This window comes from Lissotriton vulgaris, chromosome 1_1 (assembly GCF_964263255.1).
Source record: "Lissotriton vulgaris chromosome 1_1, aLisVul1.2, whole genome shotgun sequence".
Classification (NCBI taxonomy): Eukaryota; Metazoa; Chordata; class Amphibia; order Caudata; family Salamandridae; genus Lissotriton; species Lissotriton vulgaris.
The window spans coordinates 294,811,664-294,825,447 of record NC_141685.1 but is presented as its reverse complement, the minus strand read 5'-3'; the positions used below and the strand labels follow the sequence as shown (position 1 = coordinate 294,825,447).

At 46.6% G+C, this 13,784-nt stretch overlaps 1 protein-coding gene across 6 annotated transcripts in view; it reads right to left on the bottom strand.

Annotated features, from left to right (window-relative positions):
- The window catches only part of LOC147747076 (microtubule-associated serine/threonine-protein kinase 2-like), a 1,134,689-nt gene that overhangs the window by 536,001 nt on the left and 584,904 nt on the right, over positions 1 to 13,784 (bottom strand). For 4 of the 6 annotated variants that reach the window (XM_086952330.1, XM_086952331.1, XM_086952333.1 and 1 more), the window contains one exon: positions 6,771 to 6,980. The exons of the other annotated variants lie outside the window; for them this stretch is intronic. In XM_086952330.1, the coding sequence (XP_086808456.1) occupies positions 6,771 to 6,980 (210 nt within the window). The remainder of the gene's footprint in view (positions 1 to 6,770; positions 6,981 to 13,784) is intronic. 6 annotated transcript variants of the gene reach the window in all.

The window sequence follows — 13,784 nt, the reverse complement described above, 5'->3', positions numbered from 1 at the left end:
CCCAGTGCAAAGTGCATGACACGCTGATCTGCTAAGCCAGTTCGACTGCAACAACAGAGACAAGTCAGGTCCCGGCCGCGCTGTGATTGGCTGACGTCACGGGGGTGTCCCGGCCGGCAGCCAATCACAGAGCGGCCCGGGAATGACGTCACGGGGGTGTCCCGGGCCGGCAGCCAATCGCAGCGCGGCCCGGGACAAAGGGGCGGGGCTTAAAAAAAGCACCAGAAACGCCCCCGAATCGCGTTTTCGAGAGAAAGCGCGATTGACAGCCTCTGCCTCCCAATGGCTATCCTCCATTTATGGAGCTAGCCAATGAGAGGCAGAGGCGGGGCCGACATCCATACTGAAGACAATAGTTTTCAAACTGGGAGGGGCACTTCGTGCCCCTCGCCAGGTTCGAAACCTAAAAAGTACTGCTGTGGTCAAAAGGTTACTGCAATATATGCGAGACCTGGGGTTGGAGTCAGCGGCGCCAGGATTGCCATTTTCCTGACACAGACAATGTACATTTGTAGTAAAATAACTTGTCTCCAACTGCCACAGTCAAAAACATGAGCCCCGCCGACCAACACTCAGTTTGTGAATTTGACCCAACCACCTACTTTCGAAGCATTTCTCAACTGTAAAAGGAATGCTCTGATTCCGTAACCTCATCCAGCCAAGTCACCGGCAGCATAACAGCTCTTTATATTTCGCCTACAGACACCTTTTAGCTGCCTGTTGTCAAAGACAAATTCACATTTTTACCTCTTTTTGGAGGGCTGGAGGTTAAAAATTGTTTTCAAGCTGTTCCATTTCTTTGATTTTTGTAATCTAAAACTCTAAGACTAGTGTCCGCCATCTTAGAACAGTAAATTAGAACAGAAGAACAACATTACTGACACATCATGTGAAGTAGGAGTGTACACGCATTGTGACACAGTCGTGTTAATAGCTCATCATTCTTGTGCGGTCATAGAATATTATGCATAAGTACGCTTGTCTGATGATGCATTTATCATTGTGTTTTTTTTTTAGATGCAGTCCTTCATATCCAAACAAGCCTTTTTCTCCTTTTGCTAATATGGGACAGCATTGTCAAAAAGCACTGGCAAAGCCGAAAGGTTGGATTGCACCATTAAAAAGCGACACCTATTGGCTTTGCCAGTGCTTGTCCTACATAAGTAGGGACTGGCCCATTTAGGTCTAAGTGACTCAGACAAATGTTTTTTTTCTGCTTTTAAATGGCCTCTGCTCCACTGTCTGGCCAGGATATTATAAATAGCGTCCTACCTCCTGTGGAGACATGCCCAGGGTAGATGCACAGCAGAGACAGAGTGAAGCAAGGGTCAGTGGTAGTCACAGGAAACGAAACAATCCCAAAATGTCTCAGCTGCTGAATATAGACATACGGGACTGGGTAAGCCCCACAACACCTGTCAGACATGAAACAGGAACCAGAATAAAGTGCACCCTACTTTTACAAGTTATTTCACACCGTGGGCAGGCTGCTTTGGCCAGTCCGAGCCCCAGCTTGCCACTCGCATTACCCTTAAGGTGTGGCTGGGTGTCTGATGGCTCCTGAATACAAATCTTGTACAGTATGTGTGCTCTTTACAAAAATAGTGTTAACAATGGCACGTGTCAACAACCCCTTTTCAGTACTTCGCTAATTTGTGCAGCAATGTTGTAAAATAGGCCCCTAGACGTGGTGGTCACAGTCGTTATGAACACGCCAAGTTATTGAAAATCCACTGGGATGTTTCCACTCATGCACAACGTGACTGGGGTGACAGAATGCCTGCTCTTTGCTGAGCTGTCTGGCACTTCTGCTTAACAATGAAACCAATGTTACAGAAAGTGCCTGTTTCAGGCAAGCGTATGGTTACTGCATGCCAAGGACGCAACAGGAACCCAAGGACATGAGCCAAGGAGGCGGTGGAAGCGCACAAGTTAACGTTGACAGATTTCTGTACTGGTCAACACTTACCTGTACATGGGAATGGGTCCACTCACTTGGTACTCTTCATCACTCGCTTCATAAGGACCAAGCATGTCTGACAATCCCTTTTGAGCACCTCGCTTCCTCAAGGGGTTAGGGATGGGGTCTGTGAGGATACCTCGCCCCTGAATTGCACCACTGATCAACTCGCTATTCCAAAGGTCCAAGCATGAGGCCTGTGGCATCACTCTTCGCCACTGAGCTCCCCCATTGAGCAACTTGCTATTTCAATGGGCTGAATACAGGGCCTGTGAAGATATTCCTCACCCCTGAATTGGTCAGGTGTCCACCTGCTGTCTCAAATGGGCCACTATATGGGGCCTGTGAGGAGGCACCTCACCCCTCAACTGCCCCATCCACCATGCGCTATCTGAAAGGGCCAAGTATGGGTCCTCTGAGAATTGTCCTTGCCCATGAATAGTTCCATTAACCCCCTGTCTATTTCAAAGGGCCACGTATTGGGCCTCTGAGGAGGTTTCTCAGATGCTCCTGGCCCCTGAATCACCCCACAGTCGAACTTGCCATCGCTAAAAGAGCTAAGCTTGGGACCAGCGAGGATGCTCCTCACCCCCGAATCAGTCCTGCAAGCAACCTGTTATCTCAAGGGCCAAGTATGGGGCCTGTGACAATGTGCCCTGTTCACCTTTGCCTAAATCAGCTGTACATTAAAAAGCCCGCTCTGGATGTTTCAGCTACACCTAAGGTCGCCCGCCTTGTTCCCATTGATATCTTATCTGAGCACATGCCTTTTTTTGGTTATCGAAGGCAGGGAGCCCAGAAGAGACAAGGTGATGGTGACATGACGCAGTGAGCCATACACTCTGCCCGCTGGTGGGAACAACAGTCGCAAACAAAATGTTCACTCTACTGAAGCTGTGCAGGGACAGAACACAATAGTGACAGGGTCTTTCTACACAATTGACCATTGACACTAAGCATGAATGTAAGGATGAGCCCCTCTCTGAAGCCACTATATATACTGGTGGCACTCTACTGAAAGAGCGGGCCCGCTGAACATTAGAGGAGCCATCATCCAGAATTACTGGGGCCAGCATCCTGCGAGGGTGGTCCATGGACCTCGAACATATGCAGAAGAGTCAGCCAGAGCAGGACCTTGGGAGAGGAGCCTGCAGCAGAAGGATATCTGACGCAGCTAAAAACCACACACACAAGTCCGGGAAGATGTTATTACCCAGGCTTCCAACAAACCCAGGGTGTGAAGGGATACCGGGATGGAAGCGGCATTGCCAGCAGTGAGACTAGGGAAGACTAGGGGATATGTATTCAAAACGTTCAATCCTGAAACAAATGTCACCCCACTCTATAGCAGTAAGCACTTAGCAAAGATGCCAATGTTGCCCAAACCTTTTCCAATTTCTCAAAAATAAGGCAGCTCGCCGCTCCCTAGCTCAGCATTTAATCTATCAGGTACAATGCAGCATCTATAAACTTCACTAGCAGTTTGTTGAACATGAGATCTACTTGAAGGAATAGACATTCGGTACTTTCTAAGATACACACACGCCGTATGGAAACAAAATCATTGACTAAGTATCCATCAGGCCTCTCGGGTCTAAAAACCAAAGGGGGCAGTCCGAACCTGGGGTTCAGGCACCAAGTAGAGTACAATTTCTTAATTTATACTTGTGCAGTAGAGTATATCCATTTCTGCCAAAACCGTAGGGTTATCTAAAACTGTATTCCTCCCCCTCGAAAACTGAACACCAGAAAGTACTGAGACTCCTACAGGTACCATTTACTGTAACAATTTCACATCACCGCTCATAAAGAGTCAACCAAGCAAGTATTACGATGCTATAAACCTATTCCACAACTGCTCGACAATAACCAGCCCATCTGCCATAAACAATTACTAAACTCTCATTAACCTCTCTATTCATGGTCAAGTCTTCAAAAAAGTGTCCGGAGGTTCAGCAATACCTGCTTTCTAACAACCTCCTTGATGATTGCCCACCACACATTAAGTCCCTCCACAATCTTGGTTTCCCCGTTGCTAGAGATATTTTGCTAGACTCAGATTATACAAACGGTTACTGCCCTATCGCCAAGGCCCGGTTTGAAGCAAAGATTCATGACAAAGTGTTATCACTGCAAATAGAGTCTTGCCAAAAAACAAATCTCTGGTGGGTACAAGGCCGGCACAGTTCCCTCGTGGCAAGAGCACGGAACAGAATCAGCTTTCGCAGACATCAAGCCCCAGCTCTTGGCAAAGACTACTCATGGAATGCTCAGCAAGGCCCATTTTCAGGTTAGGTCGACCGAGAAGGGTCCAGAATGACAGCGCAAAAGATTAACTTTATGATATCTGGCACGATCCTTAGTTCCAAATTCGACTGTGATGACACATCGTAAACAAGTTTTACAGAATACCAGCAGAAACATTTGGAACCTGTATAAAATGCCAAGGTCCAGGGAAAAAAAAAAGACCCATCCACCTTTACAATGGAAAGTTTGCACCAGCTCTCAGGAACAGAAAGAAACAAAACACACCGTTGAATCACATGCAAGTGCAGGCATATTCCCTCAAATCCATGAAGTCATATTTCCTCAAACCCATGAAGTCATATTCCCTCAAATCCATGAAGTCATATTACCTCAAACCCATGAAGTCATATTCCCTCAAACCCATGAAGTCAAATCATATTCCCTCAAACCCATGAAGTCATATTCCCTCAAACCCATGAAGTCATACTCCCTCAAACCCATGAAGCCATACTCCCTCAAACCCATGAAGTAAAATCCCTCCGAAATGTCTTAATGGTCCACTGGGCTCTGCTAGCATTCTCCACCTACAAGCAGCCAGACGGTACCCTGTCCAAGCAAGATCTCTCCCCACAATTATCTCCTTCAAAGAAAATCCTCAAGCCTTCACACTAAATGATGCAACCTTCTTTGTCTACTCTATGCACTTTCTCATATTGAAAGGATCGAAGACTCCGATGTAGCAAGCAAGCTGGCACTGCCAATGCATTGGGAGGTGAAGTACATAGAAAGCAGGGCAAAAACAAGAATAATAATCAGAACCCCTTTGAGGGATACATTATAAAAAAACACTCACAGCAAACTCCAAAGAATTGGCCTTCTTTGTCAAGGAGCAGGTGGCAAAATCCAAAGGTTAAGTGTAAAAATACAGTATATTTGGCACCAAAACAAATGAAATTTCAAGCTGGTAATGGAAAACCATTGCCAAGGCCAATCCTTTTGGGTATTGAAACTTTGTTTGCAAACTTTAAAGATAAATAGTAAAGATACGGGGATGGCAGTAGTTCACACAAATACTGTAGCGTGCCCTGCTGCTGTCTGTTTACAATGGTGTATATATAAGTCTAGAGTGGAGAATAACCCACTCTACAAAAGCCAAAATGACTGACATTGTCAGAGATGGAGGGGGGAGTACAGCATCATTGTAGAGTCCAAAGGGAGGCATCTGAACTCTTGAGACAAAGACATGCAGAATTGTGTGGGATGCACGTGCTTCTGGAGGAGGTTGAGCGTGAGGCGAGTGCAGCAGAGTTGAGAGAATATGGAGAAACAATGTAGGTTGGGGGGGATGTAAGATTGAGAAGGAACATACAATGTCAACAGGTCAAAATTGACTTAGCAGGGTGTCAGCCTACCAAGGAGCAGTAATGCAATGCTCATTTCCTCAAAATGTGGGTTGTGGTGTCTAGTAAGGGCTTAGAAAATAAGAATAAAAAGCAGTGAGTGGTGCGTAGGTGCAATATAGGCGAGGAGGCAGGAAGAGGAGGACAGAGCAACAGCAGGCAACCATTGATGCAATGTGCTGGTGTGCGATAATAGTGCCACAACTTCTAGTCTCAGCAATTTCTTATTTTAGGTGATGGTTCGGTATCAACTGCAAGACAAAGTACTCATTTTCATAAAATGGATCAATGCACCTCGACAGGGATGAATGTACACACCTCACCCTGCACACATTGCAATGTAAGAAATCCTTCTATTTACAAATGCAAGGCAGTAAGCTAGTAAGGAAGGTGTGATGGACTACTCGGCAAGAAATAGCTGGTGTATTCATTTCATGGTAGATAGCCTCCAATACAATTTCCCTATTGGAGCTCAAATGTCAGTGCATAGAGAATACAATAACAGATCGTTCTAGTGTCAGAGGAACACTCATTTATAAAGTGAGAAGGTTTAGGTGGTTATGGTGTGTTTACATCCAAAAGGGATTAACACATAGTAATGTATGTAACCCGAAAAAAATGGAAAGAAATGTGTCTAGATGTGCATATTGAACAGCGACATCGAAACCCGGGATCTGTGTGATTAATATTACCATTTTGAGATGTAGGTTACAGGAGCGACTGGTACAGAATGTGTGCTTAGGTCAGGGCTAGTACCAATACATATGGATTAGACCTCATTGGGTTTCAAATACTTTGGGCTTTTAACTTATCAGTAAGCCCAGAATCTTGCTAGCAAACAAGGCCCCACCATCACTTGTTGAAGACTTTGAACTACTAATGTTACAGTCTCAATGTTCTACAAGCCACGGTGACAGAAAATGAGAGGTCTGAGATCAACGCGGAAAAACAGTCATGGACCAGGCTAATCTCTTAAATGTTGATCCATATATCATGGCTAAACATTTCAGATCATTAAGACTTATGTAGTATTTATGCGTTTAGCATTTATGCGACATGTGATGCAACACAAACCACACTGTTAGCCGATTGTGTTAGTATTTGGTTCAATGCACTTATTAAGGGGCTGGTGTTTAGTATTTCCACTCTACACGCCTCCTTACCTCCACTGGAGCGGACCGCTGTAGCAGGGACTAGCGGGGTTGCTCTGTGGCTGCTGAGTCGTGAGAAACACTAAAGGAGAAGTGCCGACCGCACAGTCGGCACTAAGTGGGATTTTGAGGTGCTGCAGGCCGGCAGCAGTCGTAGGCGCGAGCGTGTGCTGGTGGTTGGCATCACCTCCTCGGCAGTGGGCACACAGGGGGTTGGAGATTCTGATGAGGCACCACAGAAAGAGGAAGTATGAACATCAGCTTTTTTTATTCAAAGGCCACAAACAACAACATGAGAAGGTCACACAATGAGTGGTTTCGACAATAGATAACATTGGCAAAGCACGCTAAAGTTGCAAAGAATAAAAAATAAAAGCACTGACATTGCCCAACATTTAGCTAGTTTTATGTAACTCAGAGAGGACATGTTTATAATGTCTCGGTATGAAGAGAAAGCTCTAAATATGACCACAGCACCAACAACAACAAAAAACACGTCTCAAAGACTTGGCTTTGAAACCAGGTATAGATAGCGTTGAGAAAAGATTGAAACAGAGCATACATGTTTCCCATCCCTTCCTGCCCATGCCCAATCCTATGTTTCCCATCCCTTCCTGCCCAATCCTATCAGACTTCAACCACTGACATTTATTTATTTATTTATTTCAAGTATTTATATAGCGCAGCCGACACCTTGCAGGTTTCCTGGCGCTGGAGAATACTCTTAACTGAGGAGAACAAGAACGAGTGGCAGGCGGATAGATTTAGGGAAATAGCCAGGTCTTGATACGTTTCCGAAAGGGGAGGAGTTGTGAGATTTGGCGGATGTCAATGGGCAGACTGTTCCATAACTTAGCCGCTGCGACCCTGAAGGATCTGCCCCCAGTTCTGACTTTGTTGTATCTGGGCACTTTTACCAGACAGGCTGAGGCAGAGCGCAGGGTTCTGTTAGGAGTGTACCACGAAAACAAGGCTTGTAGAGGTCTGGGCCCGACTCCATGCAGAGCCTTAAAGACAAGGCAAAGGGCCTTGAATACCACACGCTGCTTCAGAGGTAGCCAATGTAGCTCGGCTAGGGCCGCTGTGGCCGAGGATCTCCTGATCCAGCCGAGAGCTAGCTTGGCAGCGGCCGACTGAATTCTTTGAAGCCGATCCAGCAGCACCACTGGAGACTCAAGTAACAACGCGTTACAGTAGTCAAGGCGACTAAGAATAGTGCACCTGACTATCAGTGCCCGAGCTTGTGCGGGGAGGAGTGGCATAATTTTGCGCAGGGAACGCAAAAGGGCTGAGCAAGTCCCCACTGTTTTTGCAACCTGGGTAACTTCATGTGCCTTGAGCCCAAAAGCTAACCCTTGGACATAGGTTCTTATACAAATTGACTTCACAGTTCAAGGGCGTAGGACACTGTTACCCGGCAAGCGGGTCTGTAGCTCAGCAGAGTGCGGTGTCAAAGAGCAGAAAGCCGACACAGGTGGAGGAGCCCTGGCAACAACAACCTCTCACTTGCCACAGGAGTGAGGCCTCCAAGCGTCTGCCAAGCCCTTATCATTCTAATAACCAGCGGCATCCCGCAAGCCTTTACGGCAGTAGGTCAAGGGGCATCTATATTCAAATGTCCTATGCATTCTGCTTTTACAACATTCAACAACCAAGTTTGGCCTTTTTTTTATAAATAACCGTGAACTTTTTAAAGCCATTTAGTGATCATTTTCTAGCTTAGGAAAGATGAAAATGTCTGTGCTCCGAATACCCATGGGCATGTGACCTCTCTTGATAGAGACTGGAACTGCATTGATTAATAGGTTTCATACAATATTACCTGGAGCCTTCGGTTATACATCCATCCATACACTCTGCCATAATGAGTGCAGGCTTTTGTACGTTTGTTTTTACACTGCGTTCATTTAGGGTCCAATTCAGAAATCTGTTTGTGCACCTTAGTTACAATTAGGTGAGCAAATTTCATGATTTGAGTGAAAGTGTAGCTTCACCCTTGTCCAGAGAGCACGGGTGTGTTTTCATGGTGGGGCTGGCTGGGGAAGGAAGACACTAACATTTAGATGGGATGTAGCAGCAGGAGTTTCTCAACAGGTACAGATATCTTCCCTCCTGATTACCTTTCTTGAGAATCAATTATTTTTCTATTATTGACCTTTGAATGCGATATGCATCACATAAGCGCAGAGCAATAACAGACAAACACACCTGACTGAGCCAGCAAACCGGCACACTAACCTAACGAAAAACAATTGGGAGATAGTTTTTGGACTCCAGCTCCCAGTGTCCCACATTGCTAGATTAAGTATTATTTCAAGCCAAAGGATAACAACGGTACTACCAAGTTTCCGCCATCAGGTTTCCACATTAACCACAGTCACACCATTTCCAATAGGGGGCCTTCTTTCCCCTGGAGGTCGTTAAGATCCCCCTGTTAAACGAACTTTACAGGCTCCCAGTGGCTCGGTACAGGCCTGCAGTGCCTTCCATCGCCGCCCACGACCACTGCACAGGGGCCTGCTGTACAGCATCCTTTCTGTGCGGGGCCTGCTGTACAGCATCCTTTCTGTGTGGGGCCTTCTGGGCCTGAATTGCCTCCCAGATGCATTCTCATCTGATTTGCCAGGTGGATAAACACGCGCGTGGAGCGTTCGAGGCACACGTCAAAACAAGAGAAGCCGCAATGGGTTCAGCCAATTAGACTGCACGACTCGACGCGCATCCTCGCTCCTTTTACTTTGCCTCGTGTCACCTTGAGAAGGGTGGCGAAATAGCATTTTCTGCTCCACTGAGGCGCTAAAGTCCTTTTAGTTGTATTATTTCAAATGAAAATAATTTCGACCGAATATGACTGGAAACTGTGCGTCTATTTCTGATCTAAATATGCTGTAGAAGTCAGGGCGGCCTAATCTGATGAAAAGAAACGTGGCTGCAGGCAGTCAGAAAAAGAATGCCCTGGCGCGTCTAGGCCGTCATCAGGCGCACTTCCTATTTGCGCCTGCCTTAACTCGGACTGTTATAGGAAAGCAAGAATTCAGGTTTTGAAGATATTTAAAGAACTACCCAAAAATTGTATTAAGAGATTGCACTGTTCATACGCTTAAAAGTTGCAAAATCTTCTTAGCGCTTGACAAATACTTTCTACCAAGTCACAAATATCATACCCAATGTAAAGGCATCAAACCTGCAAAGTATTTTATTTTACTCAAACGTTTCATTATAAAAGGAATAGAAATTCAAAGACAATGTGGCGTCCCATGCATTTTAATTTGTTCACTGCTGTTAACAAACACAAATGAACTACTATGGTCTGAATCTGTATGTTGTAGACAGCTAAGCTGTTTATTGTGTGAGCTAAATGAATGCAAGCATGGTATGGTGCAAGAGTGATGGAGATCACACATCACGCCATCTGATGTAGGCAGCCGAGACTGAGAGCCATGCCAGAATAAGCTAAACACTGGTTTGCCAGTAAGGATAGGCAGGATGGCAGAAAACCCTTCAGGAGATCAATCCTTAGCAATGAGGAAAGCTTTACTCACATCCCCTTTCTGTGGAGGTGGAAGAACAGAGCATTTTAAGGGCCGCATGTCCTGCTCCATGAGTTCTGGTCACGCTAAGGCGGCCTGCTTTTCAAGAGATTCTGTGCAGAGGATATGACCGAAAGGTGCACCCGTGGAACGCAAGAGGCAGAAAGCTCTGCATTCGAATCTATGTCGCAAGCGATTGACTGGATCCCGGCTCCTCTCATGGATGGACTGTTTGCCCTCTCAAGTGTGAATGTTGCTTTTACATTTAAAAGCGCTGCACTAAGGGTAACCACGAAAGTGTGATTCAAGTCCTGACTTTTATTAATACACCCACTACATTCTAGAACTTGGTTCACTTTAACTCTACTTCTTGCAAGAAGGAGCCTGATGAATTTGCACTAGACAGTCCTCTAAAATATCACGACAACACTACAGTTGAGTAGTGGGGTGATATGGTAAATTTGGGACCAGATGAACTCATCTCGTCGCTAAAAGATTAACGATGTCTAGTACTGTAGGGATGAAGTCAAAGCCTTCCAATGGATGGATGAATGGGGGCAGCAGCTGTCGATTTCTTACTTTCCTACTGGACCTTAATCAGTTCTAGAGGAAGGCAGCAGAGACCTCACTGTCAGAAGTGTCCCTCTTCAAACTGTTTTTATGTATCCATCGCCACATGCACCTCGCCTCAGAATACCTGCTGTAAGCTGCCAGCGGCTGCAACCCTCCTGGAGTTACATACTAGAGGACTTTAAAATGATCATTCAATGCTCAATTCTCCCTGTAATAAGGTAAGCAATGTGATACAAGGCGAAATGCAGACTCCAAACTTTGCACTGAACCTCCAAATGAAAATACTTCAAAACACACGTGCATCCGACACATCCAATGCATTAAATAAAGGTGGGCAATGCTGTGTTTTCAATGGCAGTTACCAGAAAACCACCACAGACGTAAAATATCCAACACAGCACATCAGACAAAACACTGCAGAAGCTTCGGACCCAGACAACCCACACAGCTGGATGTCACCCAGTCCATGACAGTACTAACCACTAAGAAACCACATGCAGCAGATTCAGCAGAACATTGTGTATCTTCCAACAGTGTATGTTATTAGGTGTCAAAGTGCTCACAGGAGAACTCACCTTCTCAACAAGCTACAAACAAAGCTACTCCAGGCACTAGACAGAACTCCCGGCACCCATCCAACAGTCAGGGTCGGATTGGCAAGGCGGGCATTCGGGAAACGGCCGAAGGGCCGTTGTCTCAGTGCCCTCTGTGGGCCGGTTTTTTTCTCCCCTTTTTCAGTTCACAGAGAGTGCTCTCTGCTATCTGCTCTCTGTGAACTTGGGAAGGGGAGAAAAAAAAACGGCCCACAGAGCGCACGGAAACAGAGACAGAAATGAAAGCGCTTCACTGTGTGCCATGCAGTGATTATTAGCTGTGGCCTTACTTCACCCCCTGCCCCTGAAAAGCAATCACGCCAGGGGTGGGCTGGGGAGCGGTGATTGTCTGCGAAAATCGGCCTCCCTGGGGGCCAGGTGTTGCTCAGGCCTTGAGCCATTTCCACCTCGGGCCCCCCTGGGGCCCACGCAGCCGAGAAACGGTGTTAATCTTAACACCTCGCCCACAGCCCCTCAGATTCAGGACACAGTGGGCGAGGAAGAATGGGTCTGGCTGTGGGGTCTAGGTGATGTTTTGAACTCCCACCATCTTCACCTCAGCCTTCCCCTGTCTACCATTGTGCTCCCCTGTCAAGACATTGCCCTGGGGCCTGGAGGGCTGGGGAGGGCTGATTAATTTACTAATTGCAGGGGCCATACTGCTGTTCATGTGCTCTTGAGCTAAGTAGGTTAGTAATAGCAGGGGCTTCCCTTCTTTTCAGGTGCTCCTGCACTGAAGTTCTTGAATAATTTTGTGACAGAAAGGGGCCTTGCTGTTTTTTTAGTTGCTCAGCATGTAGGCCATTGTCACCTTGGGCCTGTGTCCTGCGCAAGAACAGTATCCTCCCACTTTCATTCCTTATCTTTGCATAGGCATAGGTGGCCTAACGCCAGAGTTGCAGAGATGGGGATTCAAGTTTGAATCCCAGGGTCTGCTCAACAGCCTGTGATTCTGGGCAGATCACTTCCTCGCCCAGGCCCTTAAATAAAAAAATCAGATCATGTGTACTGTAATTGGTACTCATGAATAGAACTCAAATAGCCTTTGTCTTGGGCTGAATTTACACTACATAAAACTGTCAAATGGCATGTTTTTTTGTATATTGTAGGAGAGTAGGGTCTGCTATCCTATGGTCACCCCAATTTTTGCTTTTTGCTTCACTGGTTTTCGACTTACTGAGGCTGTGGGCCTGCTAATCAGACCCCCAGCCTGCTGTTCTCTCTCTAAATTTATAATACATGTGCTATAGGTACATACCACAATTGGAAATGGACTCCTTGTCAGCCCCTGTACCATGCACTATAGGTGCTCAGGGCATAGGTGCCACCAAGGCCTACCAGGGGCTGAAGCATAGCTTTTGCCACCCCTGGCTGGTTCTTAAATTGACAACTGGCTGATCACTCAGCTGGGGCAAGTGGGTGTAATCACCCCTTGCTTAGATATAGTATACCTATATCTAAACCTATATCTGGACACATATATAGCCTGTGAGCCACTCCTATGGAAGGCCTCATCAATCCTGGAGGAAGAGTGCGTGGTTTTATGTGAGATGGAGCTCTGGCATGAGCTGAGCCTGTCTGCAGCTGTCGGGAACAACTCCCTAAGCTGATCCGGGATAATGCCATACCATATACTCTTAAGCGCCTTATAATCCTCGCGGTTATATAGCAACTTTGGTTTGGCTTTATCAAAACATGTCGTGTAAGGTGTCATACGAATTGGAATACTACCCCCTCGCCAGTTCTGGCGACGGGGGTAGCATTCCACCCTTCTAGAGGGAGAAGACATGTTACTTTACTGAAACGCGGTTGATTTAAAATGAGCCTCAGATCCACAAAATGGATGCCCCTGCCACAGACACGGGTCTGGCCTCCTGCTGCTGACCGAAACTCAGCATATGGTGGCCTGGACAAAGGGTTTCCTGTCGCAGGGCGGTGTCAAACCACCCCAGACAGGAGATAGTGGATTGTAGTAGGGAGGTTTCAAAGAAACCAGACACTGCCTGGGGAGCACAAGGCTGCCCCTTGCATAATCCGGCCAAACCGGTTCTGGGGCCTCCCAGCCCCTGTCCCAGCGCGGCCTGGATCAAAGGAAAGGGGTGTAACCACCCCCTTCCTGGGTCCCACCCATAGGAGGGGACCTAGCAGGATGTCCAACCCCCCAGATTCGAATAAGAGGGGGAGCAGTGCCAATGCAACTTAGATCATCCTGAAGAAACATAAGAAACGAATTCTGGACCCTTCGACTTTCTACACGACGTGAGAAGACTGAAGAATCTCCCTTGTGGTCAAGGAGTGACCACCCTGTGCAAACAGGTACCATCCAGCCC